The following is a 22,331-nucleotide window of genomic DNA, read 5'->3' as shown; positions in this document are numbered from 1 at the left end:
CAGTGGCCTGCGGCGCCGGTGTGCACCAGGTCCCGACGGCATCACCAATCAAATGCTGAATAATATGTCCTTGGAACTCAGGAAGGAGCTCCTCAACTTCATCAATCGAGTTTGGGATACTGGCGATGTTCCTTCATCATGGAAGTTGGCACATGTAGTTCCAGTACTGAAGCCTGGCAATGACATGACAGACCTTGCCTCGTATCGCCCTGTGTCATCAACCTCCTGTGTAGCTAAGTTGATGGAGAAGCTGGTAAATTAACGCATATCGTGGTGGCTTGAGGACAGCAAGGCACTGCCAACATGTATGACAGGATTCCACCGAGGTCATAGGGCCAAGATAGCGTCTTAGACTTGGTGAATCACATTGAACACCAGAGAGCTCTCGGCCTTTCCACCTTAGTCATTGTTCTCGACGTTGCGAAAGTTTACGACAACGTGCTTGAGAGCTCAATTATAAACAGTTTGCAAGGCATGGGCGTACAGGGCCATATGTTAAGATTAATTTACAAGTTTATAAGTGATAGCGCGGTTCATGTACGGTTAGGGAGTACGTTAAGCACCGAAAGAGTTCTATCACGAGGTGTGCCTCAAGGAAGTGTTCTTTCCCCCACGCTCTTTAACGTCGTAATGGCTGGCCTTCCCGATTCGTTGAAAAAAAGTTGCAGGCAAGTGCGTATATCAATATATGCTGACGACATCTGTATTTGGATTACTGGCTACCAACACAAGCGATTAGCCTTGATAGCTCGACAGGCTCTACTTTCGGCACAAGCTTACCTTCAAGGTGTGGGATTGTCTCTGTCAATGAAAAATTCGGCTTTGTTCTGTTTCCAGGTGTAGGAAGGCGTCAAGCGTGGTTGAAGATAGACCTCGGTCACTCTTGCATCCGTCAATTCAACCACGCGCGTTTCCTGGCCGTCATTATTGCCTCCCGTCTACAGTGGCGAAAAGATGTAGACGCTATTGTTTCATCTATATCTTCTCGTCTCAATGTGATCCGTAGAACTGCACGTGAGCAATGGGGAAACCATCTTTCTTCAATGGTCAATCTTCATGAAGCGCTGGTGGTCAGTCGCATAATGTATCAATTACCTTTTATTTCCCCCTCGGCATCACAACTTGAACGTCTCGAAGTTGTCCACAGAAAGGGCCCAAGAAGAGCCGATGGAGTTCCTCAAGCGGCTGCGAATGAGGCAGTAATTCATGAGTCTCTATCGAAACCTCTTAGCCTTGTCGCTTCTCAGAGACTACTAATGCATCTTGGCCGCCTAGTAGAGACGGTAGCTGGGCGATCCCTTCTCCAGCGGCTGTGCAAGAGATATGGGTCGAAGGCTTACATGGCACTCAATACTCTTAGTTTTTTAGGCCTTAATGTCCGAAAGCAAAGTAAACGGTTGAAACCCCCCTGGTCTTTTCCGACTCTCGACTGTAAGCTCACAAATCCCCATGAGAGCGAAAAGCGCAGCTCTCCTTTGGTAGCAACGTGTTCGCTTGTACTTGACCATTTGGAAACAGAGTATGGTCGTTATCTTCAAATTTTCACGGATGGTTCGGTGGACAAGGTCAAACAAGCTAGCGCAGCATCTTTTTGCATTTCTTCTTTGGACTGTAAGCGGTCCGTACGCTTTACTGCTGTCGTATCCTCCACAACGGCTGAATCTGTTGCTATTGAGGCGGCTTTACGGAAGTTACTGTCTTGTCCGGCTCAACCTGTCGTCATCCTAACTGATTCAAAATCTGCCCTTCAGAGGTTAGAGCGCGGTTTCCCTACTGATGCCTTGTCTGTAAGCTGTCTGCGCTTGGTGCAGAATCTGCAGAGCAGAGGCTTTACTCTATATTTCCAATGGGTGCCCTCTCACATAGGAGTGAACGGTATTGAGGTGGCAGACAATCTCGCCCATAAAGCTCTCTCAAGGATTCCATCAAAAAACGTATCTCAAGATGGGAAAGGTCTCTACAGGAAAACGGTTCTCGATCATTTCAGTACCCTGTGGAGTGCGCTCCACAAGCCAAGTGTGACCAAGGGAGTGAGAAGATCCAAGGCGACTCTACTAAATCGAATTCGCCCGGCCTCTGCTCGCACTCCTGCCTGAATGCATAAGACGGGCATAGCATCGTCTTCGCTCTGTTCTTTATGTGGTGTGCGCGGGGATATCGACCATTATATTATGTACTACCCAGAGTAGAACGCGGAAAGGTATGTGATGTTCGCTGCCTTCGAGAAGACAGGAACCCGTCACAGTACAGTTCAGGACATTGTCTACTCAAGTGGAAACCAGACATGCAGAAGGGAGGCTGCACGCCTTCTTTTAACATTTCTGGAGAATACGGATCTTGTTTTTAAATGGTGACAGCAGGAACGGGCTATGGCCTTCTGTGATTGAATGTGTGCGTAGATGGTGTCTTCCGGAGTGGACTACTTTATACTGTGAGTGAATGTGTGTATAAATTGTGGCACTACAATGGCCTATGTTCTACTGTGAATATGTGCATAGGTGGTGACTTCTGGAGTGGGCTTTGATGCGGACGGTGTGGATAGATTATGTGCATAGATGGTGACTGCGGGAGAGAATGTATGCTATTATAAGAGACTGTGCGCATAGCGGGGTAGATGCGACAGGCTTTAGGACATTATTAATATAGAAGGCACGCTGCGGTGGAGCAATTGCCGGCAAATAAAGCAAGGCTAACCCCACCTGTAGCATTCAACACCTCCACTCAATTCAAATCATCGCTACCTTTGAGACGTTGAGCGCGCACTCCTCGTTATTCAGAACGCGTTTGGTAGCCACAATACGGTACAATATACCGTTACAAAAATTTCTTGATTCAGTCTATAGACTGTACTGACTTCCTTCTATAAAGTCTATAGAATCTCTATAGAAAAACCTTAGAAAATAGTCTATCGGTAACAAAAATCTAATAGACAGTCTAAAGACAATCTATATATTTATGGCCATACACTTTTAGTAAACTTTTTTCTATATACAATCTATGGGATGTCGTTTCTGCTGAAGGAGGAATCCCAACATAAAAACGTAACTGTTTATTCGATTAGCGACGGCAGCGGACGAGCATACCAACGCTTCGCTCGTGTCGGTAGCGGAAGGAAGAAAACCGCCCTTCCGAGCCGGGCAGCCTGTTTTTGTAGCCACCGTCGGTCACACATGCCTCGGGTGACGCAGCGGTGGTGCTGTGTTTTATCGGTAACGCAGTCCAGCGTGTGGCCGCGTTACGCTGGGCCGCATGATAACAAGGTGGAGGCTGCCCGGAAATATGCACAGTGTGTCGCCGCAAGTCTATAGACAATCGATAGAAGTTTAATAAAAGTGTGTGGCCATAGAGTATATAAGAACTCTATAGACTGTCTGTAGACCATTTTTTGTAAAATATAATATAATACAGAACCACAATGCGCCACAATATGGTACAATAATGTACAATAGGCTACAATACAATAACCCGAGAGCATAATTACGTCTTTTTTATAGTTGGCGAGCTTTCCTTGATGCAGGAGAAAATGACTACGCAGGAGATACGGCTCTGCCAAAAAACTTCATCGCTTAATTATTCGCCCTCTCTACAACTAAACGAAACGCACTTGGCCCTAAATTGAATATTCAATTTCTTGCATAAAGATCTTAGGTAACTAACTGATTTAGCGGAATTGAAAAAATAAACACTCCGAGGAGCGGCACGCAATGGGAAACAATACGGCGTTGGCTTCAGCTGCTGTAGTGCGGCGCTTTTTTTTTTTTGTCCTTGGCTTAGGTTACGTGACACATGTCGCATATATTGCTCTGGTCATGGCTTCAAAGAGCATGATAAAGGTGAAAGCAGATGATTTTTCGTGATCTGCTACTTTGAGTTAACAAAGAAACTGTAGTTCTGTGTTCTAACTTCTTGAAATGCTAACCGTTTAACTAAAATTATACCACGAAGTCGAGGCTCGTGCGAACGCTAGGCCGGTACGAAAAGGTTATACCTCGTGGCAAATTGTTTCGAGCACACAAAGAAAAGTTTTGTTCGGATAGCAGTTCAATATGCTTTGATAGTGTTTGCTCTACTCAGAGAGAAATGGTTTGAAGCATATGAAAAAGTAGAAAAGGGCGGCACTACGTAAGATGCTTCATAAGTTTGAAAAGAAAATTATAGGAGCACAGACTCCGCGCCATTAGCAGCTACACAAGTGCTAATGTACACTGGGTTATGTTCAGCTACATGGTGAACCCACTCCAGAGATGGAAAGAAAGGTTTTGTGGAACGAGGATTTCTCCCTCCAGTCAGCCTTTGCAGGTTTATCGGCAAGCACCGTGCCACAGTTACATAGAGACATAGCTAATTTTTTTCTAATACAATTTTCCTATCACAACAAAAAGTCAGCCGCGGACCAAGAAAGAGTTTTGCTGCGCCTATCAATAACGATTCTTGTTGCTGCGTAGAAACCTCTATCCGTTTATAGATATTTTCAGTTGCTGCGTGGAAAACTATTCGTTTATAGATAGTTTCAGAGATTAGAAAACTTACCCTTCTATACCTGCAGCTCGTGCTGTGTTTATCTACCATTGATAAGAAGGAGCAACAACGTAATATCTAAAGATAAGAAAACAATAAAAAGAGCGCAAGGAAAGATACGTGCGTTCGTGGAAGGATATTCCCGCCTACCGACTAAATCCAACACAGCAAGGAAAATCGCTCTTAAAGATCTGTACTCATTCTTGGAAGAGCATTCGGGTGAGTCAGCGTGGAATTTCTTCCCTGAAGTGCTAAACTCAACCGAAGCAGAGGTAATAGGAAGAGCTTACACTTGCGGCAGACAGCAAACAAATATGCGCATCGTCTGCGAAGTGATCAAAAGGGCGCTTGGAGTTGCCATTTTTGTCAGAACAAATATAAAGGAATACGCGACTGGACGCTGAATATAACCCAAAAGGTCGCCGGTATAGCCACGCAAAGAGGGTAGTGGTAAAACCGGATAGCTGTCGGATTTGCCAGCACTTACGACTCGCTTCCCGCCCAAGACGAGATCATGGAAGATATGCGCATCGCGATACTAACGCCAGAGGCGGCTTTGGGGTTTAATCGGCGAGGCGTCCCGGAGTAGCTCGTGGTGCGGTCCTGAGGTAACGTGGGCTTGCAAGCTGAAAGCATCGTGCTCCGCAGTGCTCTCGGATAGGATGCATGAAAAGCGACTACAGATGTTCTGGAGTGCTATCATCCGACGCCCTATCTGGATGGAAGCGACCTAGAGGCGAGATCACGCTTACAGAAGCCGGATTTCATGACGAAGCCGACCGCTTTGAGTACGCGCATGGTTATCTGATTGGAAGGGGAGAGGGTCGAGGAGAAGGGAGAGACGAGCGCCGTTGTCTTGGAGTTCGCTCTGCTTGCTCGCAGCGTGGGGAGCCCTGTCGCAATGGAAGGCCGAGTTCAATTAGATGCCCGACGCCTATAATAGGTGCGACGCCCTGGCGTAAACAGTGGCCTCGCCAGGGCTGACATTTACGCACGTCGCGCGTGTGATGGGGGCTTCGAGACGGGATAATGTCGCGAAAGGCTACAGCTCTCGGCAAACAGTGATCCTGGGTCAGTTGGAAATCTGGAGTAGCTGGGGAACCGTTACGATTAATCTCCGCCACCAGCGTTGAATGGAGCGACCCCGATCGAGAATACCGGAGAGCTGCAGTTCGATGAAGCTTCTATTTGCGATTCCCGGAGTTTACGGAGCTGAACCGGGAGGATGGAAAGAAGGGACAGGCGAGAAGGAAAGAACATGGAGAATTCAGGGCCAGACTGAAATACAGGGAATCGTGCGGGAGTCTGGAGAGGAGGACTGACCCAGTTTTCCCGGGAGCGTTTCGTGAGAGATGCGGGCAGCTACGTCCCATCTGAAATGCTGCTCACGTCTCCTTCATCCGCGTAGCAGTGACTAGAGGAGCACTGCCACTCTAGTCCAATTAGCTCCTTTTAATACGCCCACACTTTCGCTTCGTCCACGGAAGAGGACATGCATGAGCCGCTCCAGCGACGAGGAGCGGGGTAGCTCCCGAAAAACAGTTTGCTCAGCGAGTTACTTCCATGGCGCACGTGCACGAATCCAAAGCTTAGCAAAGCGATAAAAGGAAGGAAAGGGTGAAAGGATGAGCCATGCCTGAAAAGGGAAGAGGTGTCGCCGAGAATAAGAATCATTCTATGCGAAGCTCCTAATCAAAAGCAAACTGCGTTGTCGAAAGGAGGAGGGCCCAAGGGGTTCGTTAGGACTGCACCGCGCAGCTAGTTACGCAAATGAGCGCCGGGATTGTCTTTGATAAATGCACTCCTTTTATTTTTTGCTAACATGCTGTAGGAACGCCTACGTCGCTAGAACTTTGAGCCGGTGTAATACTAGAAGCACTCATTTGGAGTGCTGGGTCGCAGTAGGTCGCGCCGTGACATAAAGTGAATAAAAATAATCAAAACTAAGGTAGACCAGAACCAGCGGCGACGTTCGAAAGAAAGAGTATTAGTTCATTAATGGCGACGAGTTTTTACTCTGTCCCCTTGTTTTAGTCTCATTCGGATCCGGCCTCAGAAGATGATAGCAAGTGATATATCTTTGTGGAAATCTGGTTTCCCAATTACACGTGGCGGCACTGTAGGGAAGAGTAATTGTACGTGTTCTGAATTCATCTTAGCTGCTACTTTGGATTCGGGCTGTTCAGTGTACTTATATTATGTTAGCGTTGAAGGCACAAAACATAACACGTGGCTTGCTCTATTCTAAAATGACAAAATGTACGTGCATACCCAGCCGAAATTCTCGCCGTTTTCAATGATCAATTCAAAAGAGCAAGTGGGCTTTGCAGAAGGCTGAAAGAACTACCAAACATATATTATTCATTCCTTGTGTTTAATCTTAAACTTAATGGAAAGAAATCGTTAACCTTTAATAGCCTGTCTTTTCTGGTCGCTTCAATATTTCTCGATTCGGAAGCGTGAAAAACACAGAGTAAAAGAACGAAATGTGAGCAGTTGCAAAAATATAAAATGTTTAACATATATTGATTACGAAATTATTCGAAGCTTTTATATGAAGCAATAGTGGGTCACCAATAATAACGACTTTTGTTCTTCTCCAAGCAAAATAAATGAATCGCCCGATAGCGAATGAGTTGAGGCGTGGCAATGTTACGGTTTGAATGCCAAAGTGTTAACGAGCCTTCCATTTTCCATATTACTGAACGCAGAACGACGCATTGAAGATTGCCGTGTAGAAACAAACTAAACCTCTTGCCGCAGCATACATGCAGAAAGACGGAATAACTGTCAACTTCTTTGTGACGTCGCGCGTTCCACACTGAGTGGGTAAGAATTTGCCTTTAAGCACGGACGCTGCAAGCGCGCCAACCAAAATAAAAACTGCCATGGCAGTGTAGCGTCATGCGTACCAAAAGAATACTGCATCCGTGGAAAATGTAATTGCTTTTTCACATTGGATAAGCAGCAGTGAGAGTGAAATGCCTTTTCCTCGCCGCCAGGTGTCGGAAGTTCATAAAATACATTCAAAAGTGACATTTTAATTGGCTACGATGCATATTGCTAGAGACACCATGCGGCTTTGCTTCTGTTTTTTGTTTTATGCTTTTACAACTATTGTTCTTTTCTTTTCGCCAGAGCCACAGCTGGAACAAAGCATTACTTCACAGATACAATTCATTCCCTCACGCGGTGTACGCATACAGAAGAACACAAGAATAAACGATTCGGCATGACGGCAGAGGAACACTTTCAACCTTCTGGGGAGTGAAAATTAAATGCAGCGTTCGGGGAAGCGGCAGTAGCACGTCCCGAGGGAAAGCATTGACACCCAGGGCACGTAAACGTTAAGACTGAAACTCTCGTATTAACTTTTCTAGGCCCACGGGAATCGAAACGCGCACTTCGGCTCAAAGCTTTAAGCTTCTTTTGCCGTCTCTGTTTTCTGCCCGCGTTGAAGCTCATTTCCGCAGTAAAAATTGCTTTGTTACGACTGCTTGCGTCTATACCTTGTCCTTTTTTTTCTGTTTAAACTCTTAACAACACCCCGGCTCTTTATTTTCAGTGCAGTTACGGGAGCATTTGCTGAAGGTGTTTTACTCGGCACGGAGCCGGAAAGGGAGGCATGGAGAAACAGCTGTAGGTTCTGAGAGGCAATATGCAAAGATAAGAATGTACTGGGAACTGATTTTTTTTATACCAAAGGCAAATTTTTCACGCTTACATCAAAGAGAATCCCTTAGCTGCTGCTTCGGAGCCAATGTTGATTCTCTTCCAACTGCTAGCATGAAGAATCTTATACCTTGTCAGAAATAGCGAAGCAAGACAATAATGAGAACCTTTATTAAATTAGTTTTCATACTTGATATCAATTTATTACCTCCCATTTTTAAAAAAGCCGCAATGGAGATTTAATTTCATTCACACTCCTTTCTACTAGACCGAGGGCACTCGTTTCCTTCAATAGTTTTTAAAATCTGCTTTAATTTTGTAAAGATCTGCAATTATTAGTGGCCGGCAATATTTTCTCCTATGTTACCAAAGAAACTCTCTGCGACATATTTATTCGTTCTTTTCTTTCCCTGAACTTGAAGATATTACGAGCTATGACTGTAGCATTTGTTATTATTAAAATAACGTCTAAAATGAATGATGCAAAACTAGCGTTTATTATTCGGCTTGGTAAGAAATAAATTTCATTATACCGCGGAACTAGAGATCGAGGAGGCAGTGGTAGGACATCTGCCACTTGAATGAACCATTAATGCGTCTGAAGAGACGGGCGAACGCGCATAATTGAAGGATTAAGAAACTACGCTATAAAGCTATGCCTCAACATGTAGGTTCGAGAACAGATGTAGGAAAAGTGCAACTTCCCAATTTTCGATTTTCACAGTGGTATTGAACTTTCGGATGTTAAATTAACACTGCCGCAACATAAACGAGTGTCTCCGTTTGTTTGGAGGCGAACTAGCGGCTTAGCAGTGAAATGTAAAACAATGAATTGGTGGCAAACGGCAGCATCAGCTTTAAGGTTCAGAGATAACCGAAAACTCTAGGCCAACTTTCTGTCTAAGAAAGGCGCCAGTTGGATGTCTTTTTCTACAGCTGTAATAATATCCTACTGGAGCATTGTTGATGTATTCTTCAAGAATTAAATTAGATATTCTACATTTTCACTATTTTAGTTGCGAACACCCAGCTCATATACTGTTGCTGGTTTCGAACTCCGTTACAACGTTACCCCCAGTAATATGGAAAGAACCATTAATTTTCAGGGCTTTAATCGTTAGGTAATTGCGCTCGCTGGTGACAATTTGTTTCCGGCGATTCTTATACCCAAAGCTGAGCGTAGGCCGGCCTACTCGGCGGCAACGCTGTCTTTCTAATTTTAGTCGTTTTGTATTTGGTGAATGGTGCACGGTCATTATCGGAAAGCTTTAACTTGCCAAACCTATCAACCTGGTTTAATGATCAAACCACACCACTGGCTATAGAAGGTCGTTAGGAGCGACGTTTTCATGGGCATTGAACAAATGGCGTTCCTTTACAATTCGGTGCAGTGGGGCGCGATCTGTACCAACTAACGATTTATTGTAGAAGTATTCGTGGCAGAAAGGGTTTTGCACGACACAAACGAACATCCTAGTAGACAACTGTGCTTGAATCTAACCGGATTGCTCGGCTACTTCGAAGTAGAACAGTGCTGCAGAGTACATTTCGACTGGCGCAAGTCATTCCAGGGAGTAGTAGGTTTCGGTCGGCTCTTAGGCCCGAAGAACCGCCTGCGATCAACAGTCAAACGGTGCATACATTAGTCACTGACCCCCGGTAAGCCGGGAAAGCTAATTGGAGCCAACCAATCGAGCTGGCCGGAGGGTAATTTATACGTCTAGAACTTCTAAACACAACCTGTGTTCTAGAGCTTCTACCAGAACTCATCTTATTCGTCATTATTTTTTTCTCTTTCTCTCTATTTAATAATCATAATTGGATTTTGGGGATCGGAAATGGCGCAGTATCTGTCTCATATATCGTCGGACACCTGAACATCACCGTAGGGGAAGGGATAAAGGAGGGAGTGAAAGAAAAAAGGGTGAAAGAGGTGCCGTAGTGGAGGGCTCCGGAAAAATATTGACCACCTGGGGATCTTTAACGTGCGCGGACATCGCACAACACACGGGCGCCTTAGCGTTTTGCGTCCATAAAAACGCAGCCGCGGCGGCTGCGGTTACGCTCTCAATTCGTCATCGTGGCCTTGGGACACAACACTTCTTTAACCAGAATAAATCCAAAATACAAAATAATAATGCTGCTTACCTGGCCATGCGAAATCGAAGAAAGACACCAGTAGTGCCAGGGTCCACGAAGAAAGAGCGCGCGGGTGTCGCATTGCAGCGAAGGCGACAGCACAGTCAAGCACGCCTCCTTATACGCCTGCGAAACGACGCAAAAGAAAAAAAAATGACAACAGGTCACTCAAAGAACAGCCTACATAAATTTTCTCTTCACCGCCTACAAAGTAATGCATGTCGGAGGACCAAAGTAATTCATACAAAAGCCCGTTGCTTTTTATGGGAAACAGGATTGCTTGATTTCAATGATATATATATATATATATATATATATATATATATATATATATATATATATATATATATATATATATATATATATATATATATATATATATATATATATATATATATATATATATATATATATATATATATATATATATATATATACGTGTGTGTGTGTGTGTATATATATATATATATATATATATATATATATATATATATATATATATATATATATATATATATATATATATATATATATATATATATATATACGTGTGTGTGTGTGTGTGTGTGTGTCACCTTTATTAAAGGCCACAGTTTTAATGCAGGCAGATATGGTGTCATGTTTTTGCTTTTCATTTCGTTCAAGAGCAATATTGCTCTGAGATGTGCCACAAGAACGCGTAGTCTTAAATTTCCACCTCGCCCATTTGCTGGACTAGTACTTATCGTGGGCGTCAACCACAGTGCTCACAAAACGCAGCGAGACGTTTAGTCGTGTGTTATTACTCTTCGTCCACTACATACTGGCCATCAGAGGAAGCAGGCAGTCACCGGTATGGCACTGTCTAAAGCGTGAATGATGCGTATTTGTAAACATGAAACGCATTGCAGTATATCTGCTAAAAAATTGCAGTTGCAATCGTTCTGCTGTGCATTCCTGCCAGATTACGTCGGCTACAATGTGTTAATGCTTCCCTTTTTGTGTCTGCATAAGTGCAGCCATGCACGACGATAGGAAAAGAAAGAAGAAAATTTAGCGGCTGGATACGCGCATGCTGGGGTGTTTTAAATACTGTTTGCGCCAGAAAATGTTTGTCACGGAGGTGACCGCTGATTAGCCTACCATCGCGAATAAACTGAAGCAGTTTCTCCGGGACATGGCTACAAAGACAACTAAAATATACTTCCTGCGCGCTGTTGTAACAGACCATTCTTACATCGCAGCTGATCAGAAGTCATCCTAGGATACCTGCTAATTAGTTATTCAATGTGGAATGAGGAGAGTTAAGCTCTGCGTTCAAAAATGCTGCACATACATAAAACGACATGTCTGTAGCGCTGGAACGCTGTGCCGCGATGCAAATAAAGGGAAATATTAGCGCGTCTACTCTCTTAGGGCAGGATGCTCAGGAGTTTATCGCTCGTATGTCTATGCGACATCTCTACAGCGCAATCATTTTATCTGAAACACAGTACCTGCTGAAAAATTTTGATTCATTAGCTTCGCAGCCGCTCGCTCGCGCACTCCAGACAAGCTTGCTCATCTGTGTACGTTGTCAGTGGTCCATTAAAAGCGGTGCTTTTCAAACCAGCTCATACAATTTTGGTGTTTGCTTAGGCAGAATGTTTTTCTTTTCCTCGAGTGTTTTTCCTGAGTCAGCTCCATGTAAGGAGGACGGCTGAAGTTGCGCCGTTCATAGGGTACGAAAATTATGTCACGGACTGCCCTCCTCGCAGATCAGATGATGATGTCGAAAAAGTTTTTCGTCGGTGGCGCATGACAGCATGAAATACACAGCCCCGCATTTACTACTGATAGATGCTGAAGTGAAGGTCTTCGTAGGTGGCGCACGAGAGCGTTGTATGCAAACTTTGCTTTCACAGCATTCTTGAAGCTTACTTTAGAGTTCTTCTATAGCTCCTACATGACGGAGGGCACCTCAGTGCGATGCATGAGTATCTGGAGAGATGGGTGATCCAAACGTGCTTTCGTAACAAGCAAAACGAGAACTCTGCCGTGATCGCGAAGTGTTTTCTTTTTGTATAACGCATCAAATGCCACTGATAACTTCTGAAATTTTATTGGTGACGAAGCTCTTCAAGTGGTCATTGTTTACCGTTTTTTTTGTCGTCACCCACAGTTTTTGTATTTTGTACTGTGCGACAAAAGCTGAAGCATTCATTCATTCATTCATTCATTCATTCATTCATTCATTCATTCATTCATTCATTCATTCAAGCTCGAGTGTAGAACAACACCCTAGAGCGGCATCAAGGACCGCAGGTGTGCGTGCTCAAAGCCGACGCAGCGAAACGCAGACGACTTGTCGAATATATGGTTGACAAAATCGACCTTGTGATCGTGAGCATGTGAGACAACGGCGTCAAGGCCCCGAGGTTCGCTTTTGCAAAGTTGCAATAAATCCAATGCTAAAGAACGCATAATAGAAATCATCGCCTGTCAAATTTTCTTTCTTTTGTTTTTTCTTTCCTGTAAAAGAATAAAAACTTTCGCTGATTATTCGGAATTAAAAAAATTTCGCCTTACGCTGGTTTTACCGCCATGGTTTTGCTCCAGTACACGGAATTTTATATTGGGTCTAATGTTCGATCTTCCAGTAACACCGCAAAAAACACAGACGGGACACAGAGAGCAAGAACACACAACGAGCGCTGTGTTTCAACAAGTTTATTTCGAGGCATCCATAGCAGAAGCCAACTGTAGCTCATTACACAAGATTTTGCGCACCGGATTTTGTTGTCAAAACAAATATAGCGCCGTATTCTTTCTTCCTAAGATCTCTTCGAATACTGCTGCGTCACGTTACAATGAATCGAATTCTCTTAGGGAGGAAAAGCACACGGGATCGCCGAAGAGTGTCACCGTGACAGACGAGCACGAAGTACCGCACAGAAAGAGCAAGGAAAAAATATCGAAGCAGGAGAATGAGCAACAAATAACAATTGGCCCTTTGCGAAAACTCGGAAGTCTAAGGTAGGTTTTATAGTTTGGTAATTGTCATTTTCTATTCAAAAACAAAAATATATATATAGAAGAAATTAGTGGAAAACTCTGATGTCAAGATCAGCGCTCTGTATCCTTTGCGAAAAAGGAAAAAGGAGCGGACAAGTAAATGCGCTTAAACACCTCGAACGCAGACTTTTACGGTTATAGAGATAAAAAGGGAGAAGGAGAAAGAGAGAAAGAAAAATAAAGAGCAATCAAGGCAATGCTCTGCGGGAAGCCAAACGAGCGTACGGAGGTAGATGGCACGTGCTTAATGAGTAAATAATTATTATAAGCCTTTCGTTCGGCGCATCCCATTCCTAGATTGCTTTCTGGGTCATCTAAGTGAGCTGCTCGATAGCCGGAAGCTCGCTGCATTAATTTACTTCCCTGCCTGGGCACTGCCTTTTGGCTTGATTATTTACAAGCCATCACGCTGTTACATCGGGCGTCCACTTAGCAAAGCAGCGTTTATTTTATCCTTTTTTTCCTGTCACTTATTCGTCAGCGAGCATAAAGCGTTCTTGGTCATTGAGTGAAGGATCGCGTCGTGTCGATATGAAATTCATAAGCAAATCTCTTTAGAAAACAAAGCCCAACTCATGCTGCAAGGCAGAAGTGAAACATAACACTTTTCAGCGCACCATTGTGGCAATTCTGCTTGTGACTGATGTTGCTGTTACGGCTACAGCTGACCACCGTTCAAGAACAATTATAATAGTTACCGCATTAAATTACCGCCGCAAAAAGGAATACTAAGCTATGCCACTGCTGCGCTATATGTCCAGGAGGTTAGTGATAGATAGATATAGATAGATAGCACTTTTATTTGTGTCGATTTAAATACAGCATGAATCAGGACTAACAAAGCCTCAAATGGCTTGAGTGGCAGCGTCTGGCAGACAGCGAACATTGGCAAAAAAATGGAGACGTTGCAACGAACATGACAACAACTTAAAAAAAAATCTTAACAACATAGAGAGATAAATATAGAGACATAACTTATTACACCAGCAAGAGGGATGATAGCAATATTAAAAATGAGACAGTAACATTACATGAATAATTATGGGGCAGGAAGCAACGCAGAGACATAACGCCAAGTTTTTCTCAGGTTATATTTAGTTTTCACGCGGAATACACTAGGTGGCAAACTATTGAAACAGGCAGGTACATGGTATTGACGTGTGCGCTTTCCGTACCGGGTTGAGGAGCGAGGAATGCAGTAACGGTATTTTGGTCTTAAATCACGCGCAGGAACATATTTAATGGTGAACTGACTGTACCAGAAAAGCTGTAGCACAAATGTTTCTGTTAACAAAGCGTTAAAACTTGGAAGCTTAATTCTTTTAAAAATGTCAATGTCATTGCCAATAGACAAGTCGTAGGCAATATTCTTTAGAAGGGAACGCAGAATTGAATTCACCCTGTGCTGCCAGCGAACGGCGCAGTGACCATAAACAGTGATGCCATATCCAAGAACACTATAGGCTAGATCATGTGTAACACGTTTACAGACGGAAAAAGGCATAAAGTGTCAAATATCATACAGCACACGCGATACAGCATGAAGACTTTGACAAACAAAACAAAGGTGTGAGTTCCAAGAGAGATCACTGTTGAAGATCAGGCCAAGATGTTTGACCGACTGCGCATATTTTACTGGTGCACAGTTACAATGAAGACACGAGGAAGTATGCAAATAAACAGTTTGACTCAACTCGAATTGTTTTAATCGGTTTTGAAAACGTATAAGTTGCGTTTTAGAAGTATTAGCATTGATAAGGTTAGACTTAAACCAGTCCATGGCTTTAATAGCTGCTTTCTGTAATGCTGTAACTGCATCAGTGTAATTCTTTGCGCGCGAAACAATAACAGTGTCGTCAGCATATTGGAACAATAAAACAATCTCAGTGTTAGCAAGATCGTTAACGTATAGATTGAATAGCAAAGAACTCAATATGAAACATTGTGGTACTGCTGATGTAATTGGCGTGAAATCGCTTTGGAATTTTGAAATCGACACATATTGGCACCTATGTTGTAAAAAGTTAGTAAGCAATTGCAAAACTGAACCTCGAAATCTCAGTGCAGAAGGTCTATCAAGCAAAAGAACGTGGCAGATGCTATCAAAAGCCTTGCTTACGTCAAGAAAAAGATAGCATACGACTGCACTATAGTAGTGTAGCTACACTAAAGTAGGATACAACTTCAATAGGATACAACTTCAGTAGGATACAACTTCAGTAGGGTAAAACTTCAAAAATCAATTGCTAACAGTGGGTCGTAGTCCGCGGCGTACTGTATTACTCCGTTGGCCAATCGCAATAATAAACGAAATCAGCTAGTTAATATTAAACTGTATTAAACAAGTCAGGAATCAGAATTCTAGAGCTTATAATTTTTTTCTTGTGATCAGTTGTTTGTATGGATAAACGAAAAGTTTTACCAACAGACTACCTTTTTGTAGGGGAGGAAATTTGTGCGGTGGTCGTGAATGTGGGCGGAGCTTCACTGCAGACTTCAGTTGTATCCGACTATACTTAGGAGGTCATCACATTCTTGACGAAGAACAGAAGAACCGCCAGAAGCATTAATCGACGCAAAGATGCTGTGTGTATACTGCGCAAACTTGAAGCCTACACACCACCGTGACAAAATGTTCGCCACTGCTATTTCGTGCTTGGATAACCCATCGCACCGCGAATTAAACAAAAAAGGGTTATGACAAAAAGACACTTGGCAGTCAGATTAGACTTGGGTAGAAAACTCCTAATTTATTACGTATTTATTCTATGTTATAGATTCATTGCAGAAATATAGAAGCCAGCTTCCCTGGACAAGCGAACTCCTTCGCCAAGCCCACCAGACCGGCTTTTGGGGAAGAAATTAGGTGCAGTGCAAGATAGTTCTGCAGTCTGACAAATTCAGCGAGTCTCCTTCACGGTCCTGCAGGGTGCTGTCGTCGCGATTAAGGTATTTAGCGCAGTCCTCTCAAACTACTGCTTCGCGACGGGAGACAAAACGCAGCCGCGCCAAACTTTCTGTGGCTCTGTGGCGAAGGGTAGGCAGGAAAGGAAAGGAGACAGACCTTTGCCCCCGTGACGGGGGGTGTGGGCAATTGTCGAAAGGGAACATAGGCGCATGCAGGGCATAAGGATTACAATAGAAATATCCAGCGCTGCACCCAACTTCTGCCCTGAGCAATAACTGCACCGCCATAGTTATTTTTTTTTTGTTTTGCAGAGAAGCTCACTTCTGTATTTCTGAAATCTACCTATTCATGCAAGGCCGTGGGGCGGAAAGTAACCGCTGTAGCTTGTATAACGCTGTGGCCGTTGCGACATGCGATTGCTTACCGAGACTGCATGGTTTGTTACGCAAATTACGGACCTTTGTGCACCTAGGTGATCCTATATGTTAAAAATCAATGCGTCACATAGCAATGAGAACTGTATGCATGCAATAAACACAGGAAGGCTACACATGCTTGCACGGTGGTGTTAAAAGCATGTGGGCGCAAGAAAACTGCTGATGCGAATTTGCGCGAAGGTTAACATTATCGCCTTCTCGACACGAGAACCCAGCATGAAACCAAATTAGTCACGTAGCCCAACTGCCCTAACCGGATTTCTTGTAACTCTAGTTCAGTCTTTTTTTTTTTCCTCGTCTCCGCCTTCGCCGAGAAAGCGAGAACTGCTGCTACACAATAAAAATGTCAACCACCTGCGTATTTCTCGGCTCTGCGCTTTCGCTGTCTCAATTGCGAGAGTCCCTAAAGCCGTTCCTCCTGAGTGAAATCACATTGCGAGCCAGCAGCCGAGAAACGCGATGGCAGCCATTTGCGACGACAAACACAAAGCTAAAGCGCAGAAAATACGACGAGGGATAAAAAAAAATCGCCTCTATATGAAAGCTGGCCAGCGCAAGAGTGCTCAAATGGAGCGTCGGTGCTGCTGCTGCTGCCGCTGCCCATCGACGGCCGGCTCTCTTGGCACCGCTGTTACAAGGCTGTTTCCGGGAACGTTTCAAGCTAGCGCGCGTCTATCTGAGCGGGGGCCAGCCTGAGCTGGTCGCGCCCATTGTTTACAGACCTCTCAAGTACAGAGGCGGCCCAGGTTCCTTCCTTCCTTCCCGGGCGCCCGGAGTGGCATGGAACAAAAAGCACGCTAAAAGCGACGCCTACGGTGCTGCGGAGACTTCGGTGAAAGCGACGAAAGATGAGCCCTCGGCCTACGCAGTGTCCGAAACATGAAACTGCGGAAATGCCGGCTCCGCTCTCAAAAAGGCGCCCCCATAAAGCTTCCCCTCATTGCATTCGCTCCTCCGAAATGCCTTTCTCCTCCGCTGCTTGGCTCTCTTGCGCCCCTTGTTCTGTCCACCTGCTGCAGCCTCTGGATCCCGAGAAGCGTCAAACGTGCGAGTGCGCGAAGCGAGAGCTGAGGGCACTCAGAGGACGTCCGTGCCATTAGCGCCATCTGGATCGCATTTCCAATACAGAACTGCGAGGCTCAAAGCGCAAGCGAACCGCTCACTATGTTCTACTTTTGCTTGTGTAGGCAGGAGATCCACTTTCGACAGAAATAGTGTTGCTGTTTGTTCGTTTTTATTTTGGTATTTACGTAGAGCAGTATGACGCATTGGTTCAGGACCAGGCGTAAAAAATATGATATTCTGACATGCCTATAGAGATGTTCCGCGGCATGTTATAGTGCTTTCACGAACGCAGTTCGTTCGGTTGGCCGTGTGGGTTTTCAGGATAAATCACGCGGGAAGCGAGGAGGAAATTGTGTCCTGCAAATAAGATATCTTTCATGAGTAGGAGTGACATTGTATTACGAAGAATCGAAAAGGCGACATATATAATCTTGTCGATGAAACTGTTTCGACTTCTTCTTGTGTATGCTTTTCGGCGGACATGTAAAAGACAACTGAACGAAAAAAAATTGAAAAGTTTGCCATTTTAACGCGCTCTTCTGTCACCTGCTCTAAACCCGCGCATTGTGGACTTGTCGTGTGCGACACATTTATCATGGAGGAAACACATGTTCTACACAGATTTATTCCCTCGCGGCCCACCCAAAAAGCTCATTCTATTCAATGTTCTGCCAAAACGCATAAGTTTTTATTTCTATGTATATCCTTCACCTAAACCATGACTTTAAACAAAACTAAAATATCAGTGTTTTAAATAGGCGCTACGTTCGCAGGTCTTTTGTGCACGGTCGGTTCGCCAAAAACGGCAGCTAAAAATCTGCCTTTTCTATTTAGCGTAGAGGCAGTAGTCGTTTAAGTTCTCACCCGTCTTGCCATGATCGCCATTAATTGTTACGCGATGCTGTTTGCCTGGCAGCTTATGACGCGGTTAAATGTACCGTGAAAAAAATTCAGTAGAAAATAGGAAAGGTACTGTCCACTACAAACAAACGGTGATACCGCTCTGACATCGCGCCACGCATGCCGAAGCCGAACCCGAAGCTGAGTGCCGAATTTGAGACCGAACATCTTTTTATTCACGATTGATGTCGTACGCCTACTTAAATCTCTACTTTTTTGGAGACATCCAAAAGTCCCCGCGAAATAATTCTCAATGCTACCGAGAGAGAACGCTTTGTGATACATTCCTTCCAACTTTGGTAAAGTTATTGAATTCGGATCAGTTCATGCGAGGTCACAGTAGGCTTGAAGATTACTGCCAATTTTCCCGACTTGCCGGTACTTCTTGATGCCGATACAGTGCTGCCTTAACATGCAAGCGATGCTTTAGCTGGTAATTTCACGTGAACGTTTTTTTCTTTGTTTGCTTTCATCAAACGCAGTCCCATGGCCATATTATTAGTACGCCTCAGCCCTAACAGTTAGTACTAGACCGCTGCTGAGTCGTAAGAATCGTGCGAAGGGTGTCCTTTATTTCTGATTTTCGATAGTTAATTCTGTTTGATTTCGTAGACCTCAATAGCTCCAGATAACCCTAGCGAAAAAGCCGTATAATGCAATAACTTCACACTCATTTTTCATAGAAATGTCATAATTTTATCAAACAAAAGTCATTAAAATGTCATACATTCGTACAGACTATTAAGTCCTTCATACAGATTTCTACAATATCCTACAAATGTATGACAATTGTAAGACAATTGTATGACAAAGCGTGTATTAGGCTATTGCATAATGCAATTTTTTTCAGTGGTAAATGACGCCACAATCCTCTAAACAGTGCTCAAGTTATAAGCTAACGGGCTTGACAGTCGATTATGGTTTTTATTGTTTATTGAGGTAATACTTAGTTCTTGTCCTTGAGGCAGGGCAAGAGGAGGGAACACATCCTCCTGACTGGGCCCTGGCCTCAAAGGGCACCGACGGTGCAGCAACAGTGGTGCGTCAGCCGTCGCTCTCCACAACAACAGTTATACAAGAACAAGCAACATTATCCAGAATATTGTACGGTGTCAAAATGTACATATGAAAACATAATGTAACGGTGCTGTGCAAAAAGCTAAAGGAAAGTAAAAAATGTTGGTTAGTAAATTTAAAGGCAATCAGTGAAAAGAATGCTTTGTTCAGAGAAAGAGTAAAAAGTAAAAATAAAAATAAAGAAGATCACAAGATCGCGCTTTACAAAAATCATGCAGACAGTAATGTGAAATTCCAGCATTCGGTTCACTTTTCGACACACGCCGCAACGTCCTCGAATAATGCGACGGTGACCATCCGCCGTGAAAATTTTATATAGGTGTTCTCGATGAAAAAAAAAAAGATCGTAAAATGTCATAGTCCACCAAGTTACTCCGCAACTTTGAACGCATGCGACGCTGACATTGCTAACCGCCTTACTGAATGGTACCTTACTGCCGATCGAATATGCCGAAACAGCAGCGATAACCAACGCCTGCGCAGTGAATCACTCTACAGGAAATGGCCTACTGAGGTATCAGCCAAGTCAGGCATTTCGCAGGTAATAAATCTGGTGTGACACCGGTACAGGCCTCTGGGATAGAAAGTCTCAAAAATACCTTATTCCACTTAAACATGTTTGCCAAGTCATTCTTATGCATAATGCGTGCGCACTAGACAAACTAGCTCAGTAAGGTCTTGGACTGACATGCAGCACTGAGCTGTAAAACCACTGAAGGATCTTCTCGGCAGTGAGTTATGCACATTCGTCAAACGCGTTGTTTCATAACTATGAAATCCAAGACCCTTAAGTACAGAGGGACATGCTATACGCCGATATTAAAAATGCAGTTTGTATTTCATTGCCAGTATGCTATGCCTCCGGGCAGACGCCCAATTATTTTACACAGTAGCATCCTCTCCTATGAGGACTACACAGTTCGAGGTACCCGTGGCGTTTATTTTTATTAAGCCTCTGGTCGCTACGTACGTCGTAAAACTTGTACTTAATGCCGAAGCTGTCACTGCGTTTCCCAAAAAGTACAAGACGATTTGTTTTTCCTTTTGGATAGCAGTGTAGAGTCTAAGGAAGCTCCTTTTACTTTCCGAAGACATGTTTACTGCTTACCGGTGCAAGATGATTTGCTGGTTGTCAGGTTGTAACTGTCGCCGACATCTTCGCACAACTTTGGCACCGAAATCTGAGCGGCTCGAGTGCTCATAGCAGGGCCTAAAGCAGTTCAACTGAGTTTTACTTTTGTATTCTTCGATTTTGTTTCCTTTTTTCGACATTTAGAAGAAAAGTCGCTGAAATTTTACAGTCCGAGTGCTTCTCATAAATCCCTCCAGGCGCAAGTAAAGAAGAGTTCCCTGAGAAATGTGGCAACCAAAATAGCAACCAAAATAATCTGCCCTTACTCCGAAGAAAAATGGTGTTTTATTGCTTTTTTCACTTTTTTTTTTCAGTTACGTGGAGTACATTCAGACAGCTGTCGGTTATGTGATTTCTTTAGCTTTTTGCTGCCAGCTTAGTCCCAGGCTGACGTCTATATAATATCTATCAAGTGCCTTGAACCTTCTTCGTGATCTTCTTCTTGTTTGTTTTTTCCACAGCTGCCACAGCCAGCGTAATCCCTAAATGTTTGGTTTTGGTTTTATGAGGTTCAACGTCCCAAACGACTCAGGCGGTGAGGGGCGCCGTAATGGAGGTCCCCGGATAATTTCAACCGCCTGGTGTTCTTTAAGGTCCATTGACATCGCACAGTACATGGGCCTTTGGCATTTCGCCTCCGTCAAAATGCCATCGTCTTGACAATGATCGAACGCGCAACTTTCGGGTGAGGGGCAGAGCGCCATAACCATTGAGCTACCGCAGGTGCAATCTGCAGAAGTTGCAGCGCCACTCGGGGCAAGCGCTCTCCCCTCAACTCCCCCCCCCCCCCATCCTCTCATCCCTCCTCCCCACACACTTCTGTTCTGTTTGAGGCTCGTGTGTTGTGGCACAGCCGTATAGCTTCCGTCAAATTGATATTAAGGATTAAAGTGCACTCGCAGGAATAAGTGAGAGCACATTCTTCCGGCTTCATTAGCAGTTTAATCAATTATTTCTCAGAAATAAGCGTGTCTTGTTATTAGCAGCCGAAAAAGAATACATTCACCAGTCATTGCATTTTCTGTTCCTGGCCCAGAATTGGGTGTCTAGTCAGAAATGAATTATAAATACTTTTTCGCTCGAAACTGACCTACGTCAACAGAAGTGATAATCGTCATAAGAACTCTAGGTTTCTGCTGAATTTCGGCGTTGTGTTCGCGTATATTAATCACAACAATACAAATACAGTTGTCATATTTCGTTAAACTTCAGCTTGCTGGGATCGTTTGCTTTCAGACGTGGTTGCTATCGGTGCCAATATTGCATCTTTATCGGCTATCGCTTATGCTCTGCCCAGCTTGTTCCATCGGCTAAAAATAGTATGAGCGTGCTTAATGATGGAGGCAGACTTGCTAATTAGCGAGCTAGTTCTTAGGCGGCTCTTGGAATTATGATTGGCACAGGAGCCTTATCGTTTGCGTTCGTAGAAAACGCACTCCGCCGACAAAAA

General features: G+C 44.0%; 1 protein-coding gene across 5 annotated transcripts in view; it reads right to left on the bottom strand.

Annotated features, from left to right (window-relative positions):
• LOC144136458 (protein turtle homolog B-like) overlaps nucleotides 1-22,331 on the bottom strand; it is a 356,448-nt gene that overhangs the window by 97,982 nt on the left and 236,135 nt on the right. For all 5 annotated transcript variants that reach the window (XM_077668793.1, XM_077668797.1, XM_077668795.1 and 2 more), the window contains exon 5: nucleotides 10,339-10,455. In XM_077668793.1, coding sequence (XP_077524919.1) covers nucleotides 10,339-10,411 — 73 coding nt within the window. In that variant the 5' untranslated portion in view covers nucleotides 10,412-10,455. The remainder of the gene's footprint in view (nucleotides 1-10,338; nucleotides 10,456-22,331) is intronic.

The sequence above is a fragment of the Amblyomma americanum genome, chromosome 6 (assembly GCF_052857255.1).
Source record: "Amblyomma americanum isolate KBUSLIRL-KWMA chromosome 6, ASM5285725v1, whole genome shotgun sequence".
Lineage (NCBI taxonomy): Eukaryota > Metazoa > Arthropoda > Arachnida > Ixodida > Ixodidae > Amblyomma > Amblyomma americanum.
The sequence above is the reverse complement of the archived record's forward strand: the minus strand, read 5'-3'. Positions and strand labels throughout refer to the sequence as shown.